Below are 21,980 nucleotides of genomic sequence, written 5' to 3'. Positions count from 1 at the left end.
GCAATTCCCTAATGACAAACGATATTAAGTATATTTCATATGCTTTTTGCCATCTCTATATCTTCCTTTTTTTCCCAGCTTTATTGAGATGTTGTTGACATATAACATATGTAAGTTTAAGCTGTACAACTTGATGATTTGATACATGTATATATTGTGAAATGATTACCACAATAAGGTTAGCACCTCCATCCCCTCACGTCATTACCTTTTGTGTGTGTGTGTGTGGTGACTTTTTTTTTCCTTTTTTTTTTTTGTGAGGAAGATCAGCTCTGAGCTAACATCCAATGCCAATCCTCCTCTTTTCTTTTTCTTTTTTTTTGCTGAGGAAGATTGGCCCTGAGCTAACATCTGTGCCCATCTGCCTCTACTTTATATGGGACGCTGCCACCACATGGCTTGACAAGTGGTGCATTGGTAAGCCCTGGGGATCCGAACCCTGGACTTCTGCAGTGGAGCTCGCGCACTTAACTGCTACGTCACCAGGCAAGCCCCTGGTGGTAACTTTTAAGATCTACTCTCTTAACAACTTTCAAGAATGTAATACAATATTGTTAACTGTGGTCGCCATTCTGTACATTAGAGCTCCAGAGCGTATTCATCTGATAGCTAGAAATGTATGCCCCTGTGTATCTTCTTCAGTGGTGTGTCTGTTCAGATCTTTTCTTCATTTTTTAACTGGGTTATTTGTTTTCTTATTGTTGAATTTAAGAGTTATTTGTGTATTTTGGATAACAGTCCATTACCAGTTATGTGTTTTACACATATTTACTTCTAGTCTACGAGTTGTCTTTTCACTCCCTTATCAGTATCTTTTACAGAGCAGAAGTTGCTAATTATAATAAAGTCACATCAGTTTTTTTTCTTTCATAGATTGTGTTTTTGGTGTTGTATCTAAAAATTGCCAAACTCAAGGTCACCTAGATTATCTCCTATATTTTTTAAATAAATGTTATTGTTTTACATTTTACATTTAGGTCTATGATCTTTTTTGAGTATGAATGATGTAAGGTCTGTGTCTAGATTCATTTTTTTTACATATGGATGTCCAATTGTTCCAGCAAATTTTGTTGAAAAGACTATCCTTTCTCCATTGAATTGCCTCTGCTCCTTTGTCAAAAATCAATTGACTATATTTGTGTAGGTCTATTTCTGTGATCTCTATTGTCTTCCATTGATCTATGTGTTTATTGTTTCACATATACCATGCTGTCTTGATTACTGTACTCTGTTATAATTTTTTCCTGGGTATGAATGTCCTGAGACAAATTTAAGAGGAGTGGAATGGGAACACAAAGGTGGGCCCTACGTGTCTGAGAGGAGGGGTAGAACTACAGAGAAGGGAGGGAGGATGATGCAGAAGTTTGGAGGGCACCGGGCTGTGCCTCTTCTGCACCTCTGCTTAGGGTGGCCTAGACACTGATGTGTTTCTTTTGGCTCCCAGACCCCACACCTGAAGTGCTCAGACTCCACCTGTGGCAGTTGGACAGAATCCTCTATCCTCACTCAGAGCAGAACCTGTATGATTCCCAGAGCAGGCCAGGTTTTCCTCACTGCCCCCTTTCTGATTTATCCCATACCACAGGTAGGCTACTTACCCATCATGGTTTTCTAGACAGAAAAGAGGGTGTTCTGTACTCTGTGAAGGATTCTATTGGAGCAGAGGCCAGTTGGATTCATCACTTCTTTCATTATGAGCTCCTCTCCCCTTGTAAGGGATTTTTTTGGTTGTAAGTGACAGACACCCAACTCCAGCTAGCTTACAAAAAGGGAATTTATTGACTCACATAAATGAAAAATGCAAACACAGATATGACTTCAGGCCAGCAGGATCACGGATTCAGATCTGTCTCTCTGCCTCTCCCCTATGTTGGTTTTATTCTCAGGCCACATCATTGATGGCCACCAGCAGCTCCAGGCCTATGTTCCACCAGCTTTGCATCCCCAGTGGAAAGAGAGAGTTTTGGTTATCTATTGCTGCATAATGAATCAACCCAAAACTTAGTGGCTTAAAACACAAACCATTTCATTGCTCACAAGCTTGTGGATCCAGAATTTGGGCAGGGCTCAATGGGGATGCTCCCTGTGGTGTCAGGTGGGTGCTTGACTGGGGCTGCAGGATCCAAGATGGCCCCGTTCACATGTCTTAAGATCCCGGTCCTAGCTGATGGCTGGGGCATCCTGGTTCTCCAAGTAGCTGCTCTCTCCACGTGGCTTCTCGCCATTCAGTAGTCTAACCCACGCTTCCATACATGGTGGCTGGCTTCTAAGAGAACAAAGTGAAGCTGACAGTTCTCTTAAGGCCTAGGCCCCAAACAGGCAGTGTTACTTCCTCCGCATTCTTTTGAGCAAAGCAAGTCACAGGGCCAACCCAGATTGAATGGGAGGGGAATAGATTTTTTCTCTTAACAGGAGGAGTGGCAAAGTCACATTGCAAAAGGGCATTTGGGATGGGAGGAATTGTTGCAGCCATCTTTGAAAACAGTCTAACAGAGAGAGTAGAGTTTCTTTTCCAATAATTTGAACAGCAGTCCTGCATGGATTATGCTTTGGCCCTGCTTGTGTCACATCCTCACCCCTGAACAAATCTCGGTAGCCGGGGAAGAGAGAATGTGTTGACTGGCTGTTTCTGGGCCATACATTTCCCCAGAATGGGCCATGTGGACCTAGAATGATGGAGGGGCAGGTCCCAAAAAGAAAACCAGGTGCTGGTACTGGAAGAGGGGGGAATGGGTGTGGAACTGGTTAAAACTATTGCTGCCCACCCCCTCACCCTTGCTCAGAAAACTTTAGTGCCTGTTCCGCCCTGTCGGGTTGCCCACAGTGTAGCCTCTAGTTGTTCCTCTAGCTTCATACCCCTCTCTTCATTTCAGCTAAGCTTTCTTTTCACAGTTCTCCAGATGGGCGTTCTTTCCTGTTCACTGTGCCTGTGCTTCCCTGGTCTTCCCAAATGGTCTCTGAGGTCTTGCCTCTTGGCCTGGCCAAACTCTACCTGATTTTCAAGGAACAGTCTAAGTGCCTATCCTCCAAGAACCCTTTCCTAACAACCAAGTGAGTGACATAAGGAAGACTGAAGGAGGGTCGAGGCTGCCTGATGTGGAGGTAAAGAGATGAGAGATAAAGACTTGAGGACTCCTCCATCCTTCCAGAAAAGAATCTTCAAGGAAAACCAAAGCCAATCACAATCGAAGCTTCTAGGGTTACTTCATTAATCATATTCCAAATTGAAAGTGTTTTGTTTTGCACAAAGATGTTCACAGCAGCATTAACTATATTGGCAAAAACTGGAAGCTACCCAAATGTCTTGCAGTAGGGAATGAATTGGAGTAGTCAAGATTCTTTCAGCAGTAAGTGACAGAAACCCAGCTCAAACTAGCTTAAGCACAAAAAGGAATTCAGTGGCCCAGGAAACTGGGCCGTCCAAGGGGCTCAAGTGATGTTGTCAGGCCCCCTCCATCTCTTGGCTCTACTTCCCACGGGTATGGGGCTCATTTTATCCCCCCATTGACTAGTTTTCTCCATTGTGGGGGAAGGGAGGCCAAGACACAGATTGCTCCAGACTTACCTTATTCCTGCTTTGTGACCTTGGAGGAAAAAGAAAGCTGCTCTTTCCCAGAGGCGCAGGGAAGGAGGCTGTTCTGATTTGGGTGACTTACTCTTTCCTGGGCCAGTCTCTGTGGCCAGAGCAATGGGAGACCGTGATTGACCAAACCTGGGTCAGGTGGCCAGGAGGAGGCTGTTGTGGTTGGCTGTCCCATTGGAACCATATGGAGTCAGGTAGGGGATGAAGAATTTCCTAGAAGACTTTTACTGCTGGTATCACGATGGCAAAATCTAGTTGATGCAATATTACATTCCAGAAAAAAGTATAGTTACAAAGACCATGTAGCAACATGAAAAATAGTTATAAAGCAATGCTAAGAGAAAGAGGCAGAATACAGACTTGAAACTATGATGGCACCTTTGGAATATGGAGAAATAGAAACCTTTTGCTCTGTGGGGATGGTGGGAGAATGAATCGTTACGTTAAAAACCTTCAGTACCTTTGCAGGAACATTTGTATGATAAATAAAATATGTTTGTGCAAAAATAATCTGGTGTATATCACGTGATATGATTTTCAGAGCTCAGTTTCTTTTTGGAATGAGATGGGGCATAAATAACCAGAGGGTGATTTGTATAGATCTGAAAAGTCATGGTTCTCATCTTCGTGGTTGGTTTGAGCAGTGGGCCCAATGGAACCTCTGTCAGGATTGTTAGAACATTCTCAGTGTAGCTCCAGGGAGCTTCAGTTCCCCCGAAACATGCTGCCCTGCCTTTGGTAGTGGGGGAAGTCTCTCCCCAACAGACTGATAGGTTAAAAGCCTCCAAGTGGGTCTGTCTGTTGGGGATGGAGAGAGGAAAAGGAAATAAGCTCAGATCAGCTAGGGAGGATGGGTAGAGGCCCAGGGGCGACCCAACCCACCTAATTCCTCTTCTCCTGCCCGCATCCCCAGTCAGACCTGGGGCGGTTCATGCACTACCAAGTGCCATTCGTGTTTGCAGCCAACAATCAGCACTTTTGGGTTAGTTATCTTTTTAAATGTTATTTTTGTAAGTAGCAAAACTAATAAAGATATTCTTATTTCAGTAAAAACAAAACAAGATTTGTTTGGCTACACATGTGTATCTAAGTTTCTTGAGAAGGTCTCTCAGGCACTCTTGGAGAGATTTCCTCTCCCTGGAAGCCCAAAAGGATCTAGAGGTGAGGGCTGGGAGGTTGGATGTCTGGTCGTGGCACACACGCGCATCTGTGTGTGTGTGTGTGTGTGCATGTGTGTGTGTAGGATTCAATTCAGTTTGGTTCAATTAATCAAATATGAATCTCCTCTTACATGCCTGACTCTGTTCCACCACCTTGGGATACATCACTGAACAAAACAGATAAAGATCCTGCCTCTAGGAAGCTTACTTTCTAATGTGAAATGATAATGAACTATAGACATGATATGTCGATTTAATAGTAAACCATATGATATGTTATAAGGAATGATTGCGATGGGAAAAAAGAGAGGTCCAGAATGTGGTGTGAGGTTGTGGGTTGCAATTTTAAAGAGTGGTGGGGTAGGCCTCATTGAGAAGGTGATCTTTGAGCAATGACTTAAGAGAGGTAAAGGAATCATCCATGAGGATGTCTTGGAAAGGAGATTGCCAGGCAGAAGGCACAGCCAGTGCAAAGGCCCTGAGGCAGGAATGTGCCTGAGAGGAGAGGTTAGGGAGGAAGAAAGATAGTATAGGGTCTTGGTGGTCATTGTAAGGATTTTGGCTTTTACTCTGAGGAAAAGGGGGTTAAAATATATTTTTATCCCAGTTTTCTGGCTTTTCTTCCCAGTGTCTTGTTTGGAGAGCGTGTGTATGTGTGTGTGTGTGTGTGTGTGTGTGTGTATGTCAGACGGTCTGGCAAAGGCAGGCACCTGGGCGTGGGCAAAGGGCCCTCGAGTTCATAACTGCCCTTGCATCTTCCTCCCACTATCTTACTTCCCAGGCTGGGGTGTGGCTCATTCCACCCCCTCAGCCCTGGGAACTCAGCTGCTCAACTATAAAGCAAATTAGAGGTGAGGGAGACTCCTGCCCACCCACCTCCAGGGGTACTGACTCCCAGCCAATCAACATCAAAGCCTCCCAGTGGGACAGGGAGAGTCAGGGAGCTGGGACCGAGAGACAGGAGCTGAGAATGGTGAGCAGAAGGTGTCCCAGCAAACATCACACCCACCTGGAGGAGACAGATCTCAGATCTCTCTCCCCACCTCCCCATCTCCCAACTCCCATCCCCGGGCCCTCTCTCCCTCCTCTCCACACACACACACACACATGCCTGACACAATGGCCGGGTGGGGCTGAGGAACCGGCTTCCTCTGTGGAGATCTCAATCTGGGCCCTCAGTTCCCGCCCCAGAAACACAGGAACAGACACTCGGAGACCTGGCCCCATACTCCTTGCTCCAAGGGGCAGGCAGGAGAGGCTGAAAATAGAAACTGCTTCCAAAGAGATAAAGGTAAATTCAGGGGGAGCTACTGCAGAGTAAGGGAGGGGAAGCCTGGCGGTGGGGGGGTCCCTTGGTGTGAAATAGTGGGCTGGCTCACACCCAGGGGGACAGATTGGAAGCTAAAGGGACAGGCTGTCTTGCGAGGTGTGGGAGAGATGATCAGACATGCCATGGAGGGACACACACACCACCCCTTAGCTGATACAGCAGAGACTAGATGCCGGTACCCTACCACCAGCCCAACCCTGTGCCATTGTCACCTCGTCCTAACCCCCACCCCTGTCCACCCCAGCCCCTGTGAGTCCCCACCCACACAGCAGTGCAGGCAGAATGTGCACATACAGAACAGCCCACTCTCCACGCCCGAGTTTCAGCCTTTCCCCAGACTCTGGTAACCTTCAGGACCTGGGATACGGGGTCCCTCACATCTTCCAGAGCCTCAGTGTGCGCATGTGGAGTGTGGTGTGGTTTGGTGTGGGGGGGTGTCCGGTTGGGAGGAGGATCCAATTCCTGTTTCCTGCCCCTACTCACTCAGCCCTAGGAGGTGACTGAGAGTGGAGAGGACTCAAGGGTGAGTGCTTGGGCCGAGTACCTGGGTCCCTGCGAGAGGCCCGAGTGGGGGGTGGGAAAGGAAGTAAAGGCAGGCACCTGAGAGGGGGGTGGGAGCCCTGGGGGGTGGGCAAGGCTGGGGAGGAGCTGGCCAGCTGGCGAGGCCGCTGCCTGTGTCACCTAGATAAGGGGCTTCCTGCCAGAACACAGAGGCCATTGAGCTGCAAGACTCAGTCCACAGCCTCTAGCCCCCACCCTGCATCATTTCTCAAGAACCCAATCCAGGGCCTGGAGGGGTCTGAGTCTCTTGCTGACTCCTGAAGTGAGTCTGGGAGTGCCCCCATCTCCCAGCCCTGACCCTGGAGCCTCCTCAGGATAGCAGCTGCCTTCCCCGAGGGAGGAAGTGAAGGCCAGGCCCCAGCGCCCTGGCCCTGCTGGTCCTCGCCTTCAGACTGGTCTCCAGACCGCCCTCCAGGCATCCCGGCAGGACCCCGGCTTCCACTGTGACCAGATGGAGGAACAGGGTCAGGCAGGGAAAAGAGGATGGGGCAGGAGAGACCATGCCTGGGGCCTCCTGGTCTCTTGGGGTCAGAGGCTCCAGGAATCTTCATGGCAGGAAAAGGAGACTAAAAATAATCCGGAAAGGGAGAGTCCGGAGAGAGGAACTGGGAAATGGGGGGCGGAGAGCCCAGTGGAGCAGGGAAATAGTGATGCATCCCTCACAGCTCAGGCATGGAGGCACGGGTGCACAGATACACACACACTGCACAAAGGCCCCACACAAACAGCACATAACACACATAAACCCTCGCAACCCTCTCTCTCACACAACACACTGTACACTGTGTACTCCACTCTCCCTCCGCACACCAGCCCAGTAAGCACATAACAAGTACACTCTCAAAACACATCATATAACACCTCATTCACGAAACAGCACAACACACTTTGTCCACACACACTTAAACCACACACACAAACCTCCACAACACACATCACGACACATAACACACAATTGGTCTGGCAGACATGTTGTGGCTATACCCGCAAGCCGAATTCCCCTTACTGTCCCAGTTCTCTTGTACTCCACCCCTGCAACCTGAGTCTCCACCTAGGCGCCCCCACCCCAGCTTCACTGTCTCCTCTGGCCTGAATGTGGCGGCAGAAGCCAAAAGACTGAGAAAGAAATGGAGTCTGGGAGGACCAAGAAAGCCTGCCCGAAAGGTTCAGGGGCCTCAGGGAATGAGAGGAGAGGGACAGGTGAGAGGTGGAGAGGAGACGGTGGAAATGAGGAAGGAGAGGATGTGTACCAGTCTTCTCTCCTGACTCCAAAATCATGGCTCATTTGCTTGCAAACAATTTCTGCTCAGAGGCCTCAGTCTACCCAGCTGGGGGGCACTAAGGGTCTCTCTTTCTCCCTCTCTCTTCCTCAGGGGATGACTCCAGCAGAGCACCCCACTCCTTTGAAGAGCTCAAAGGAAGATGTCAGCCCAGTCTCTTCCTGCAGCAACACCCCCTACCCAGAAGCCCCCTCGGATCATCCGCCCCCGCCCCCCCTCTCGTCCCCGCACTGCCCAGTCCCCAGGACTTCCCCATAACGGCTCCTCTCCACAAGAACCTCCCCTCACCTCCAATGATGCACCATCCCCAATGTGCACCCCTATCTTCTGGGAGCCGCCAGCCTCGTCCCTCAAGCCCCCTGCCCTTCTGCCCCCCTCAGCCTCTAAAGCCAGCCTCGACTCCCAGACTTCCCCAGACTCGCCTTCTAGCACCCCTAGTCCAGTGTCTCGGCGCTCTGTCTCCCCAGAACCTGCTCCCCGGTCTCCAGTCCCCCCACCCAAACCCTCCGGGTCACCCCACACACCTCTGCCCCTGCTCCCCGCGGCCCAGGTCCTCACCCAGGATGGCCCTGCCTCGGCCCCAGGCACTGTGCGGAGACTGGCTGGCAGGTTTGAGTGGGGAGCTGAAGGCAAGGTCCAGGCTGAGGACGATCTGGAGCCAGGTCCCCAAGGGGTAGCGGATGTCAACGGGGAGAGGGAGACTCCCCAGGGCATCCTCACCAGGAGTGGGTCCCAGCAGAATGGTGCTCCAGGTAAGCATGTCCTGGGGCTAGGGTGGGCTCAATCCAGCTCAGCTTTTTTGTTTTCAGTGCTTTAAACGTGGTACTTTCAGGGGATGCCTTTTCAAAAATGAATTTCATGTTTGGAAAATCTAGTTCCCATATTTCTGGGGGTTTGAAGAGAGTCAGGGTTGAGGAGATAGATGCCTGGGGCGGGACCATGTTCCCGCTGCTGGGCAGGTTAAGGGGAGGACGGAGGCCTGGGCAGGGTGGGACCTGGCCCCAAGGGCCTTCTCCTTAGGACACCCCTGTCTCCCACAGATGCTGCCCTGGCCTGCCCTCCTTGCTGCCCCTGTGTCTGCCATGTAGCCCGGCCTGGGCTGGAGCTCCGATGGGTCCCTGTGGGGAGCAAAGAGGACGGTCCCAAGGCTCCCTGCAGGGCCTCCCCACTGCGGGCCTCCCGCTCCCGCCCCAACCCTCCAAGCATCAGTCACCCCCCAGTCGTCCTCACATCCTACCGCTCCACTGCTGAGCGCAAACTCCTGCCACCCCTCAAACCTCCCAAACCAACTCGGGTCAGGCAGGATGCCACCATCTCTGGGGATCCCCCACATCCAGATCTCGATGTGCCCTCTGAAGATGGAATCCAAACAGGTACAGGGCCTGGGGGAGTGGATCTCTGAGCTGGGAAGGGAAGGGAAGGGAAGGAGGTGGAGTGTTCTAAAAACCAACAAACTACAACGCCCAACAGGCCCTGGGCTTTTTGTTCCTCCACAAGCGGCTGCTCTGGGGCTGATGGGAGTTGTAATTTTTATAGTAACAGTCTCTGCTGGGGCTGGAGTCAGGAGCCCTGGGCTGGGGATCCTGGAAGTTTGTTCTCTTCACTCTGGGTTCTCCCTCTAGGGGACAGTCCGGATGAAGCTCCTCAGAATGCTCCCCCAGCAACCATGGAGGACAGGTACCTAATACCCCGACCCTGACTCCTACCTGAGGGTGGACTAACCTTCAGATCCAGCTAAATCTCACCTCCACAAAGATGGAGTGAAGGGCTGGGGCTCTAGAGATAAGCAGCCCTGGTTTCTTTTTCTCTTTTTTTTGTGAGGAAGATCAGCCCTGAGTTAACATCCATGCCAATCCTCCTCTTTTTGCCGAGGAAGACCGGCCCTGAGCTAACATCTATTGCCAATCCTCCTCCTTTTTTTCCCCCTCTTTTTCTCCCCAAAGCCCCAGCAGATAGTTGTATGTCATAGTTGCACATCCTTCTAGTTGCTGTATGTGGGACGCGGCCTCAGCATGGCTGGACAAGCGGTGCGTCGGTGTGCGCCCGGGATCCGAACCCGGGCCACCAGTAGCGGAGTGCAAGCACTTAACCGATAAGCCACGGGGCTGGCCCCCACAGCCCTGGTTTCTAATCCCAGCTCTGTCCTTCATTACCTATGTAAAGTCACTTAACCTCTCCAGGTCTCAGCATCCTCCTCTGTGAAACAGGGGTAAGCATACCAACTACTTCGTAGAGTTGTTGGGTTATAATAATGGTAAAGAGCCAGGCCCATAGTAAGTGCTCCATTTTAGTTCCCCCACCTTGAGCCTCTATTCCAATTATTGTCCGCAAATCCATTTGACAACCACGAACATCTCTTCTGTGTTATCTGGGATTGTTAATCATTTTAGATTCACTACTGTTATCAGAGTTAATCTGAGCCCATTCATTTATTCAACAAATGTTTACTGGTATTCATTCTCCGGGGTTTTTATCATGGGCGAATGGGTGTGTGGTAGCCCCGATGGCCAGAACAGGGAAGACAGAGAGCAAGTGGCGAGGCAGTATAAGAGTTTGGGTTTGATCATATTGAGTTTCACTGAAGCACAAATAGGACATTCCAGACAATGGTTGCTACACGAGAGGGCTGGAGATAGTGACTTGGAAGTTTCTGGTACACAGCAGTTGAGATAACAGTAATGGATGGAGACCGCTTAGCTCAGGGCCTCCCATACAACAGGCACACACAAAAAAATCTGGGGCCAGTGCAGTGGCTTAGCAGTTAAGTTTGCGCGCTCCACTTTGGTGGCCCCGGGGTTTGCAGGTCCGGATCCGGGGTGCGGACCGACACACAGCTTGTCAAGCCATGCTGTGGCAGCGTCCCATATAAAGCAGAGGAAGATGGGCACAGATGTTAGCCTAGAGCCAATCTTCCTTAGCAAAAAGAGGAGGATTGGCAATGGATGTAAGCTCAGGGCTAATCTTCCTCACCAAAAAACAAATAAACAAACAAACAAACACACGCACACACATCTGGAGTTTGGTCTGGGGAACTGTCAGGGTCCCTGCATACAACCTGCATATGGGCCATGCACTCCCTTACGCCAGCATGTGAATAGCGCCCCCTGGAGGTGTGCAACAGTGGGGGCTCTGGGAGACTATCCCTTTCTTTCTCCACAGGGACGAGGAGGGGCTGGATGAGCTGAAGGAGCAGAACTGGGAGCTACCCCTGCAGGATGGTGAGGGCCTCTGGACCTGGGGGTCGCTGCCATGACCATCAAGCAGTGGGGAAGGATGCTGGGGCCCTGGACTTTCCTGATGTGCTGTGTCTGCTCTCCAGAGCCCCTGTACCAGACCTATCGAGCAGCCGTGCTGTCAGAGGAGCTGTGGGGGGTCGGTGAGGATGGGGGTCCCTCTCCAACAAACCCTGGAGAAGCTCCCACCTTCCCAAGACCCCCTGGACCTCGCAACACCCTGTGGCAGGAGCTTCCGGCCGTCCGAGCCAGCGGCCTCCTGGACACCCTCAGCCCCCAGGAGAGGCGCATGCAGGAGGTGGGTACCCCTCGGGTCTGGCCGGGCAGAGCCGGGTGTGGGGCAGTGCGTGACCTGGGTCCTGGGCTGGCTGGGAGCTGGGCTTGCCCCTATTGCCCTGCCCTTCCTCCTCAGAGCCTGTTCGAGGTGGTGACATCCGAGGCCTCCTACCTGCGCTCCCTCCGGCTGCTGACGGACACCTTTGTGCTGAGCCAGGCTCTCAGGGACACGCTCACCCCCCGCGATCACCACACCCTCTTCTCCAATGTGCAACGAGTCCAGGGAGTCAGTGAGCGGTCAGTGGGGTCCCGTCCTCTCAGCAAACGAGGCCTCGGGCTGCTGACACTCCTTAGCTCTCTCCCTGTCCCAGGGCCTCCCTTCCATGAGCCCAGTTAGTGCCTGGCTCTTCCCTCGAGAACCCAGGAGACCTGGCTCTCTGTCCTCTCCATTGCTTGTTCCCCTGCTCCTTCAGCTTTCTAGGGACGTTACTGTCCCGTGTGCGCTCTTCCCCGCACATCAGCGACCTGTGCGACGTGGTGCATACCCACGCCGTGGGGCCCTTCTCGGTGTACGTGGATTACGTGCGGAACCAGCAGTATCAGGAGGAGACCTACAGCCGCCTCATGTGAGTGTTCCCGAGGCGGCGGCCCCGTCACGCTTGCGGGAGGAAGCGCGGAGCAGGGGTGGGGTCCAGGCCAGGGCAGGCTGGGGGATCAGGGCCTCGAGGCAGACGCCAGCCGCCTGGGCCCGCTTCTGCAGGGACACGAACGTGCGCTTCTCCGCGGAGCTGCGGCGGCTGCAGAGCCTCCCGAAGTGCGAGCGGCTCCCGCTGCCGTCCTTCCTGCTGCTGCCCTTCCAGCGCATCACGCGGCTCCGCATGCTGCTGCAGGTACCCGCCGGGCGGGCCTTCCCCGCCCCACCACCCCGCCGGAGACCTCTCCCCACGGGCCTCCTGGCCGGCCACCACCATTTCCCACCCCACCGCGGACACAGGGATCCCCTAAACCAGGACTCCTAATCTGGGCCTCTCAATCCAGGACCACTGGGTCCTACCTGGAGCTATCCAGACGTCTCCGGGAGCAGACTGGGTGCAGGAAAAGAGCCTCTGGCTAGAGACATGCGTTCTAGACTTAGCTCTGTCTCTAACCGAGGGACCCTGGGCAAGTCCCTCCTCTCTCTGGGTCTCAGGGTTCCGGAATGTGGTGAGTGGTCTTTTCTCCTCAACTGTATCTTTCACTGTTGCCTTCCCGATGGGGGGATATCACCCCCAAGGAGGCAAAAATTCCTTCTTTGGGGAGTGAAAAAAATCTTAAATATTCCAATGGTTGTAGTACTTCAAAGGGCCATGGTACATAAATAGATATACAGTATATCTGTCTATTAAAATTTCATGGTGGGGGGGACAATTAGGGAAAAAATGTCTAAAAAGCCTGCTTAATGGAGTAATACTGGAAAAAAATTTTTAAAAAGCTTGAGAAATACTCTGCTATTGCAGAGTAGAAACTTCTCCCTAAACCAGGTCGCCCAATGTGGGGGTCTCATGTGAAGAGTTCCCAACTAGATTATCAGCGTCTTTATTTCTTATTCAGCTTTATATATCCCCAGTGTAGACCACATAATCATAATGGCTGAACAGCTACCAAGTGCTCTGTCCTAGGCATGGCTCTAAGTGCTATATACCCATCTAAACTTACCAACAGCTGTATGGCAGGAATTATTATTGACCCCACTTTATAGATGAGGAAACTGAGGCACAGAGAGCTTAAATAATTTGCCCTTGGTCATACAGATAATAATTGATGGAGACAAAGTTTAAATCCAGGCCCTCTTAACCACCCTGCTATATTGTTTGTACCAATAGTTGTGGTTAATAATTATTGAAATAATAACAACCCTCCCTTCAGCATTTACTATGTCCCAAGGACCACGCTAAGTACATATGTTACCTTGAATCCTCACAACAGTGCTATTGGTATGCCAGGTGAATATCACCCCCATTTTGCAGTTGGGGAAACTGAGACTCAGAAAGGTAACATGACTTGCTCAGGGTTATGCAGATGGTGAGTGGTGAAGTCCCTCAGCCTTATTGAGGCTGGTTCCCCAGCCTTGTAAACCCCACACTGAGCATTTTGCCAAGCCAGGCAGGGTCCTCTGAGCTGCAGTCCCTCCGAATCCCAGGGCTGCAGAGCAGGAGCCCAATCACTCTTCCTCCTTGTCCCCAGAATATCCTGCACCAGACAGAGGAGGGGTCCAGCCGCCAGGAGAATGCCCAGAAGGCCCTGGGTGCTGTCAGCAAGGTGGGCAGGGGGGATGCTGAGGCTGAGGGAGGTCATGAGTCGATAGGGAGAGATGGAAGGGGTGGAAGGGAGTAGGGGTGAGTGACTTGGCTCTCTTTACCCAGATCATTGAGCGTTGCAGCGCCGAGGTGGGGCGCATGAAGCAGACTGAGGAGCTGATCCGGCTGACGCAGAGGCTGCGCTTCCACAAAGTCAAGGTTAGTCCCTGCCCAGACTCCTCACCTTCCCTTTCCCCATGGTGCTGGGAAGAAGCCAGACCTCCTCCCTGATTCCTCGCAGGCCCTGCCCCTGGTCTCCTGGTCGAGGCGCCTGGAGTTGCAGGGGGAGCTGACGGAGTTAGGGTGCCGGAGGGGGGGTGTGCTCTTCACCTCGCGTCCCCGCTTCACCCCCCTCTGCCTGCTGCTCTTTAGTGACCTGCTGCTCATCACTCAACCCAAGAGGTGGGTCCTAGGGAGGGAAGGGAGCCCAGGCAGGGGTGGGGAGGAGGAGTCCAGCTGGACCTCTGCTCTCCCTCTGAACTTCCCCTTCCCTGGGCAGTGGGCAGAGGTTACAGGTTCTGGACTACGCCCATCGCTCCCTGGTCCAGGCCCAGCAGGTTCCAGACCCATCTGGACCCCCTACATTCCGCCTCTCCCTTCTCAGCAACCACCAGGGCCGCCCCACCCACCGGCTACTCCAAGCTTCATCCCTGTGAGTTGTGTCTCCTTCAGAAAACATCCCTGGGACCCTCACTTGACCTCTCAGAGCCCACAACTCTCCTGCCCAATCTCTCCCCACAAAGGCCCCTGTCTAATCCCCAGAAAAGTCTCCGGGGCCACTGTGACCCCTCCCTATATCCCCACCAGATCAGACATGCAGCGCTGGCTGGGAGCCTTCCCTACCCCAGGCCCCCTTCCCTGCTCCTCAGACACCCTCTATGAGGACTGTGGTGAGTATCTCCTAGAGGGGAGGAGGGAAGGAAAGCGAGTCTTAAGGAGAATATGGGGGAGAAGCTAAAAAGAGTCTTGATCCCACTGTAATGTCACCCACCCAACCAGACTGTTCCCAGGAGCTGTGTTCGGAGCCTTCTGCACCAGCCAAGACTGAGGGACGGAGTCTGCAGTCCAGGGCTGCCCCCAAGCACCTGCACAAGAGCCCTGAGGGTGAGAGCTGCTTTTATTTATTCATTCAGTGAATACTTATCATGCACCTACAAGGTGCCGCTCGCTGTTCTAGGCACTGTGAACCAAACACGCAGAGGTTCCTGCCCTCCTGGAGCATACATTCTAGCAGGGGAGAAACAATAAAGAGTAAACAAGATAAATAAGTAAATTGTGTAGTGTGTCCGAAGATGATAGGTGCTACGGAAAAACAAAAGTGGAGCGGAGTCAAGGTCAGGAGTGCTGGGGCTGGGTAGGGTTACAAGTTTAAATAGGGAGGGCGAGGTGGACCTCGTTGAGGAGGCACCATGTGAGCAGTGACGTGACCGAGGTGAGGAATTTAGGCACGTGGTATCTGGGGGAAGAGTGTTCCAGTCAGAGGCAAAACTCAGTGCACAGGATCTATGGCTGGTGTGTTTGAGGAACGGTAAGGAGACCAGTGTGGCTAGAAGGAGTGAGGAAAGGGGAGAGAAGCAGATGAGGTCATAGAGATAATGGAGACCAGATCATGCGGGTCCTTCTAGGTCCCTATAAGGACTCCGGCTCTGAGTGAGATGAGCAGCCACTGCAGGGCTTGACAGAGGAGTGACCCTGACTCTTTTTGATGCTGCTGTCACCTCCACCTCCAATGGCCTTTCCACCAATGCTCCAGGCTTCCATACTAATTCCCATACTCACCATGACCCTCAGGCATTAAACCCCATGGTGCCACCTTTCCCTCCTGATCCGTCCCCTGCCCTGGCCCCACTTGGGCCCCTGTCTCTCTTTCCCCAGGCTGGCTGAAGGGGCTTCCTGGGGCCTTCCCTGCCCAGTTGGTGTGTGAAGTCACAGGGGAACACGAAAGGAGGAAGCACCTTCGCCAACACCAGAGGCTCCTTGAGGCTGTTGGGCCCTCTTCAGCCACCCCCAGTGCCCCCCCACCCTAATGCAGGCTGAGGAGGGGGCACAGGTTGGGATAGCTGCAGTGAGGCATGGAGAGGACAAAGCCCATCCATCCACTGGATTCGCTGTCAGTGAAAACGCTACCTCTAGTGGCAACCAATAGGGACCGAGCTTCAGGACAGAGCAGCCAATGAAAAGAGGGCTGTCGGAGCCCAGGCAACGAAGGAGAGTGGGGATGGCCTGGGTGTGTTGCCAATGGAGACAGAGCGGCCAATGGGTGCTGAGCTGGCTGAGTCCTTGGCTAATGAGTATCCCTGCTATGCTCACAGCCAAAGAAGACAAAGCTAGGTCAATGCGGTTTAAAAAAGGGCCGAGTTGTAGATAAAGTCCTAGGATTAAAATAGCCAACAGTAATGAGCAGGGACCCATCCAGCCAAAGAAGATGGTGATCTGGGCGCAAGACACCAGTAGTGACGCTGCTTGTTTCTACAGCAACAACCTGGCCTGCCCTTTGAGTCTGGGAAGTATTAGATTCCATTCCCAGGGTGCCTCATGTGCCCTCTCAAGCCACTTCTTCTCTTCTAGAAGAATCCAGAGTGTGTTTCTCAGAGAATCTGTGTGTGTGTGCATGTGCGTATGTGTGCGTATTAGGGAAGTTGATTCTGCTGAACGTGATGTGTGGTGTGTGTGTGTCTTGGTCCCCTCCCAGATGACTGGGTGCTCCATTTCTTCCCTCATCCTCCGTTTTTCGTATTATTCTCTCCAAGACACTAGGTCTGAGCTCCAGAGGAGAATGCACTGGGTGTGGCTTGGCAGCCAGAGGCCAGAGCTGGGGATGAGAGCCCTGGGTTCTGGGTCTCTCAGAGGCCAGGGTTCCATGACAGTTGGAGGGTGATGTTACAGAGCAGCCAAGCAGCCTGGCAGAGGAGCCCAAGGGACTGAAGATGGCCAGCAGCTGGGGCCCGAGGCCCCCTGAAGCCCACAGGCCTTTCCCTTGCCGCAAAGCTTGGCCTCCGTAATTCCTGCCTGCAGATCCTCCAACTTGAACTATAATCAGTCATCCACACTCAGCCTCAGGCTTTGGACTGGCTCTGGGTCCCAGGTTTGGGTGAAGAAAAGGAAGCTGTGGATCACTGGCCAGCTGTTGAGCCTCCTGGGCTTTCTTGCCTTCATCCTGGTCCTCTCATAGAAACACTGGGCTGAGCAGTGGGTAGAGAACAGAGAGCCGGTGTTGCTACCCAGCTTCATCCAGAGCGCCTGCTTCCAGATGAGAAACTGCCCCCCGACGATGCCGGGAGGGGAGGGATGAGACAGAGCGGAGCAGACAGTTGCCGGCGAGTGGGGGCCCAGGCCTGGCCCAGGACAGAAACTGCCACACTGACCACAGGAGGCCTGGGAGACTCAGAGGGAGAAAGGCCTGGCATTTGGCATGTCCATGACTTTGGAGATTCACCTAGCCCGGGGCCCAGCATACGAGAAACCCTCAATAAATGTTGCTGGAGCTGTATTGAGACTCTTCAGGGGAGTGTGTGCTTCCAAATATGGCTTTATGAGGGGGGTGGGGCTGGTTAGAAAGGGAGTCTCTGAGAGCATGGGCTTGGAGACCAGGTGCAAGGCCTGAGTGTGTTGGCCCACTCGGCTCCTGAGGGATCAAAGGCGGCAGCCGCGTTGGTGGGTTTGCAGATGCTGGGGTAGAGGGCTCCTGCAGGTTGGGGAAGAAGACAGGGCAGGGCCAGGTATGACTGGGGCCCCAGGAGGGGATGAAGATGGAGAGAGGACAAAAAGGGCAGTCAGTCAGCAATAAAGGTCCTTTACTGACCAGCCAAGCATCTCTGCGTTTAATTCAATTCAATTCTACACCTATTTATTGAGTGTCTTCTATGGGCCAGGCACTGTTCTAGGATCTATCTGGGGGATGCAGAGATGAAAAAGACAAGGGCCTTGCCCTTGAGGAACCTACATTCTCTGGGAGCAGGGGAAGAACAATTACCAAGTGAAGAAATCAATAAGATAAAATCAGGTAGCAGTGAGTGCTATGAAGAAAATACAGCAAGGGCTGTTATACAGAAAGTTGTGAGTGTGTATGTGTGTGTGTGTGTGTGTGTGTGTGTGGTTTTGGGGAAGACCCTGGAGGAGGTGACATTTGAGCTGAGACCCAAATGAGAAGAAGGAAGCAGCCCTGGGAAAATCTGGGCAAAGAGCATTCCAGGGGTGGCAACAAGGGCACTAATGCCCAGGAAGAGAAGGTAGTGGTTGTGGGAGGGAGCTGGTGCATGAGCTCCCTCAAGGTTCCTGGTGGGGGGAGCCCCTCCCCACTATGCTCCCCTCCTGCTCTGAGATACTCAGAGAGACAGAGGCAGACACAGAGCTACACATGTGCCCCATATATGTTCCCTCCCAGCTCCTCTCTCCCTCCCTGAGTCCCGCCACTAAGAAAGCTCAGGTGCTCCAACGCAGAAGTTCCAATAATGGGATAATGCAGAGAGGGAGACCAGGTACGAGTTGTTTTGGGGAATAAAGTCACATAAAATACAATCACATGTTCCAAAAGAGACTGAAAAGACAGACAGGGAAGTGAATGCCATGTTTCCTGACTTCCTGGGGTGGGTTTCTGTTATCTTAGAGGCCTCTTTCCATTTTGGGATGACCTGGATGCGCCATCGTGGAGGAGTCTGCATTCTGCAGGCCTGAGAGGGTGGAGAGGCATGAAGCACAGCTACACATGAGAGGGGCAGATGTGGGAGAATGAGGAGGGATTGGACAGAGATGGGAGAAAGTGGATGGGAGAAGGAGTGGGGCTGGAGTAAGGAGGACAGGGAAGGGGGATGATGGGGGGCAGTACAGGCGGTGCGAGTGGCTGTAGGTGACTTGGCTCATCCTAAATTCTCTCCCTCCCTCTCCCCCGCACCCCTTGCCAGGCATCTATCTCCCTGCCATAGCCATGTACCACCTCCTGCTGGTGTCCATCATCCTCTCTGTCCTGTGTTTCTCCTCACCTTCCTGCCCCGCTGGGGTTGCCTTTTGCAAGTTCGTGGCAGGTGTGGCAGGAGAGTCCATGGGAGGAGAAGTCTCTCAGGAACACCTGTCTGGTGTTCCAGGCCTGGGGCTGGGGTGTTGGTAGGGGTCTGTACAAACATCCCAGGTGATAGAGAGGTTCACTGAACCACTTGGGGAGTCTTGGAGCTGCCATTACCCATTCCTTCACATTCTATCATGCTGGGGAGGGGCAAGAAACAAATATTTTCACAGGCTTAGGAAAGGCACAGCTGTGTCCCAGGCCTGAAGGAGGTGACTGAGGGGACAGGGTGGGGAAGCTGGGCCCTTGTTGGGAGTCTGTCTCAGTCGGTATGTGCTTTCTCCGCTCACAGCCCTGCTCCTCATATTTGTGGCCTCCATATTTGGGGAGTGGATGACAATGCAGCTAGCACGGGGCGCTGACCTCTCTTTGCGCTGGCCCTTCTATGGGTTCTGTGTCAACATCTTCGTGGCTATCATTGCCAGTGAGCTGAGGGGGGTTGCAATTACGACCACAAGCAACAGGTGGATGAGGGGAGCCCCTCTTCTCCCCGCAGCCTGCTCATTAGTTCCTCCCCGCTCCTAGCCCCACCGACCCCTCCAGCCCACTTCCATGATCCTTTCCAGAGCCCCTCAGCCTGGGTCTCTGTCCATCCCTAAAAGCTTCTTTCTCTCTCCTCTTTCCTTCCTCGCAGGGCTCGACTCTCTCTTCAGCTACAGGGTATCTATCTGCTGGTTCCTGTCTTGGGGTTGGCCAGTTCGCCCCGGCAGACACACCATCCCGGTGCAGGAGTACGTCTCCTCCACCAGCTCCTCCACCAGCCCCATGAACTCCCGAAGGCCGCCCCCGACCCTGCTCCCCAGCACGCCCTTTCCAAACCACCTCTCAAACTACCGACCCTTCACCTTCCAGCGCCTCGGGCCAGACCAGGGGAGCAAAGCGGCAGAACTCCCCGAGGCTTCGCTCTGACCCAACCCGGACGCCCCGCACCCCGGGGAGCATGACCGGGACCCTCCCTGGCTCCGCCTCCGAAATTGGCCCCGCCTCCAGGCCGGGCTCGGCCCCTCCCCGCCGGGCTGCTCTCTGGCTCTCTGGGCAGCGGACCCGGACCTACTGGGCGAGGAGGGCTTGCAGCGCAGGGCTTCAGCCCGTCTTCCGGCCCCGCTGGATCTACTGGTTCTCAGCGCTCACCTCCCACGTGAGGCAGGGCCTGGGGGTGGCTCGCCCCCACCGAGGAATCCTTAAGACGTCGAGGCGCAGGCTCTTCGTTCGCAGTCAACCGCGCGCTGACGCCGCCTCCGCCCTGGCGAGTGCTGAGCGCATCTCCCCGCGCTCCCCATCCGTCCGCCCTGACACCCCGAACTCGCGCAGTCGCCCCAGCCGGTCGGCTTTCCCGAGGTCCAGGACCGGCTTTTCAGCTGGTTGATCGGCTTCGGACGCAGCTCAGTCCCTCCGCGCTCAGCTCCTGAGCATCCGAGGGAGGGTTGCGTTTTCCGTCGGTCCCTGTACGCACCTGTTCCTGGGAACTTCGCGTCGCCTTAATGCTTAAGCTCAAAACTGCTCCACATCCGACCCACTGACTTCTGGAGTCCCATCTCAGTCCTCCTTGCCCCCAATTTTCTATTTCTCCTTTCACTAGTCTGCTTACCCCCTTGCCCCCAGCCCCGGGAATCACCTCCCCTTCACTTCCTAAACCTTTACGTGAACTCCGTCCTACGTTCTGAAATATGAAGCTGCCCTCTGTGGGAAGGGTTGAAGTGAATCCAAGTTTTGTGGCGCCCTTTTTAAGAAAAAGAATACAAAACATGAACTAAAAATTGGGTACAAAAATGAGTATTCAGAATGGTAAAATAAATAATAAATCAATTTTATTTTTTTTTAATATTTATTTTTTTTGTGTGTGAGGAAGATCAGCCCTGAGCTAGCATCCATGCTAATCCTCCTCTTTTTGCTGAGGAAGACCAGCTCTGAGCTAACATCTATTGCGGATCCTCCTCCTTTTTTTTTTCCCCCCAAAGCCCTAGTAGATAGTTGTATGTCATAGTTGCACATACTTCTAGTTGCTGTATGTGGGAGCGGCCTCAGCATGGCCCCGGAAGCGGTGCGTCCGTGCGCGACCGGGATGTGAACCCTGGGCCACAGGTTGCGGAGCACGTGCACTTAATTGCTAAGCCACGGGGCGGGCCCAAAATCACATTTTAAAAAGCTGAGAAATCCAACTAACATAAAAACCCAGATAAATATGATGATTTTATGAATTTCTTGACACATTAATATTTTTCTCCTGTGATCTTTGGTTGCAGACTATCACTGCCTCTTCATATGGCAATGATTTTATAATTTTCTACAGACAGGATAATTCAGTTTTTCCTCTAGCATGATTGATTAAAATGTGTTTATTATTAATACTTTAGAAAAATATCTTTTGGCTTCATTACTTTTTATTGGTAATGGTATATACATTTTTAGGAATGTTGTCAAATTTGGGAAAGCATCTACCAACTTTCACATATGATCTCAAAATTTCATGGCATTTCAAAATTTTATATGCAGTTGCTAATCTTAAATGCTCTTTGAATTGACAGGACTCATGAACCACTTTTTCCATGGATGTCCTCATTCTAACGACATGAGTTTTGTGCCAAATCATCAAGAAATTTAAATATTTTCCAAAGTGTTTGTTTATACGATCTACTCTTCATTAATTGGATTATCAAATAATCCGTGAATTTTTTGTTATTCCATACATTAGTTTACAGATTAATATATGCAGGCGTTTTGTCAATGAAATATGTTTTTTTCAGGCTGATTTGCTCTGTTGTTGGCAATTGTGTGTCCACTTCTTGGGAACTGCCAGACTTCGTCAGGACAAGATGCATAAGATACGCCAAAAGGTGAATGGAGTTTCATAAAACTTTCAACTTTACATAGACCTACTTGCCATTTGTAGGCCTGCTACAGATTTGTACCCTGCAAACACAAGAATGCTGATAAATTCTAATTTATATGATCACCATCAAAAAAGAAAAGATGTATAGTTGTAGATGATGTATTATTGAGGATATTGCTGACAGATGAGAATGTCGGTTTTGACTAGGCTTGAATAAAAATGGAAGCCTCCTAATTTTTCACATCCAATGATAGGAAGAGTTTTTCCAATCATTATCTAGCTTCTCGTGTTGAATATCTTGATTTTATTTCACTATCCTTTGAGGAGCCTCC

The 21,980-nt window shown here is 52.1% G+C and overlaps 1 protein-coding gene across 2 annotated transcripts; it reads left to right on the top strand.

Moving 5' to 3' along the window:
* Positions 1–5,880: 5,880 nt before the first annotated feature.
* ARHGEF15 (Rho guanine nucleotide exchange factor 15) lies at positions 5,881–17,282 on the top strand. 2 transcript variants are annotated; one of them, XM_087440437.1, is made up of 16 exons: positions 5,881–6,034; positions 8,008–8,666; positions 8,955–9,287; positions 9,537–9,591; positions 11,074–11,132; positions 11,234–11,445; positions 11,560–11,720; positions 11,897–12,049; positions 12,184–12,313; positions 13,647–13,721; positions 13,826–13,918; positions 14,001–14,161; positions 14,259–14,411; positions 14,567–14,649; positions 14,759–14,863; positions 16,510–17,282. In XM_087440437.1, the coding sequence occupies exons 2-16, from the start codon at positions 8,057–8,059 to the stop codon at positions 16,635–16,637; spliced, it is 2,511 nt and encodes an 836-aa protein (XP_087296563.1). In that variant the 5' UTR covers positions 5,881–6,034; positions 8,008–8,056; the 3' UTR covers positions 16,638–17,282. The 2 variants fall into 2 exon arrangements, with proteins under 2 accessions (XP_087296563.1, XP_004433144.1); XM_004433087.3 differs by having other exon boundaries at positions 15,635–16,623.
* The last annotated feature ends 4,698 nt before the right edge of the window (positions 17,283–21,980 follow it).

This window comes from Ceratotherium simum, chromosome 16, assembly GCF_057802395.1.
Source record: "Ceratotherium simum simum isolate JZ-2026a chromosome 16, ASM5780239v1, whole genome shotgun sequence".
In the NCBI taxonomy this organism is placed as follows: Eukaryota; Metazoa; Chordata; class Mammalia; order Perissodactyla; family Rhinocerotidae; genus Ceratotherium; species Ceratotherium simum.
This window is presented reverse-complemented; position numbering and strand designations above follow the sequence as displayed.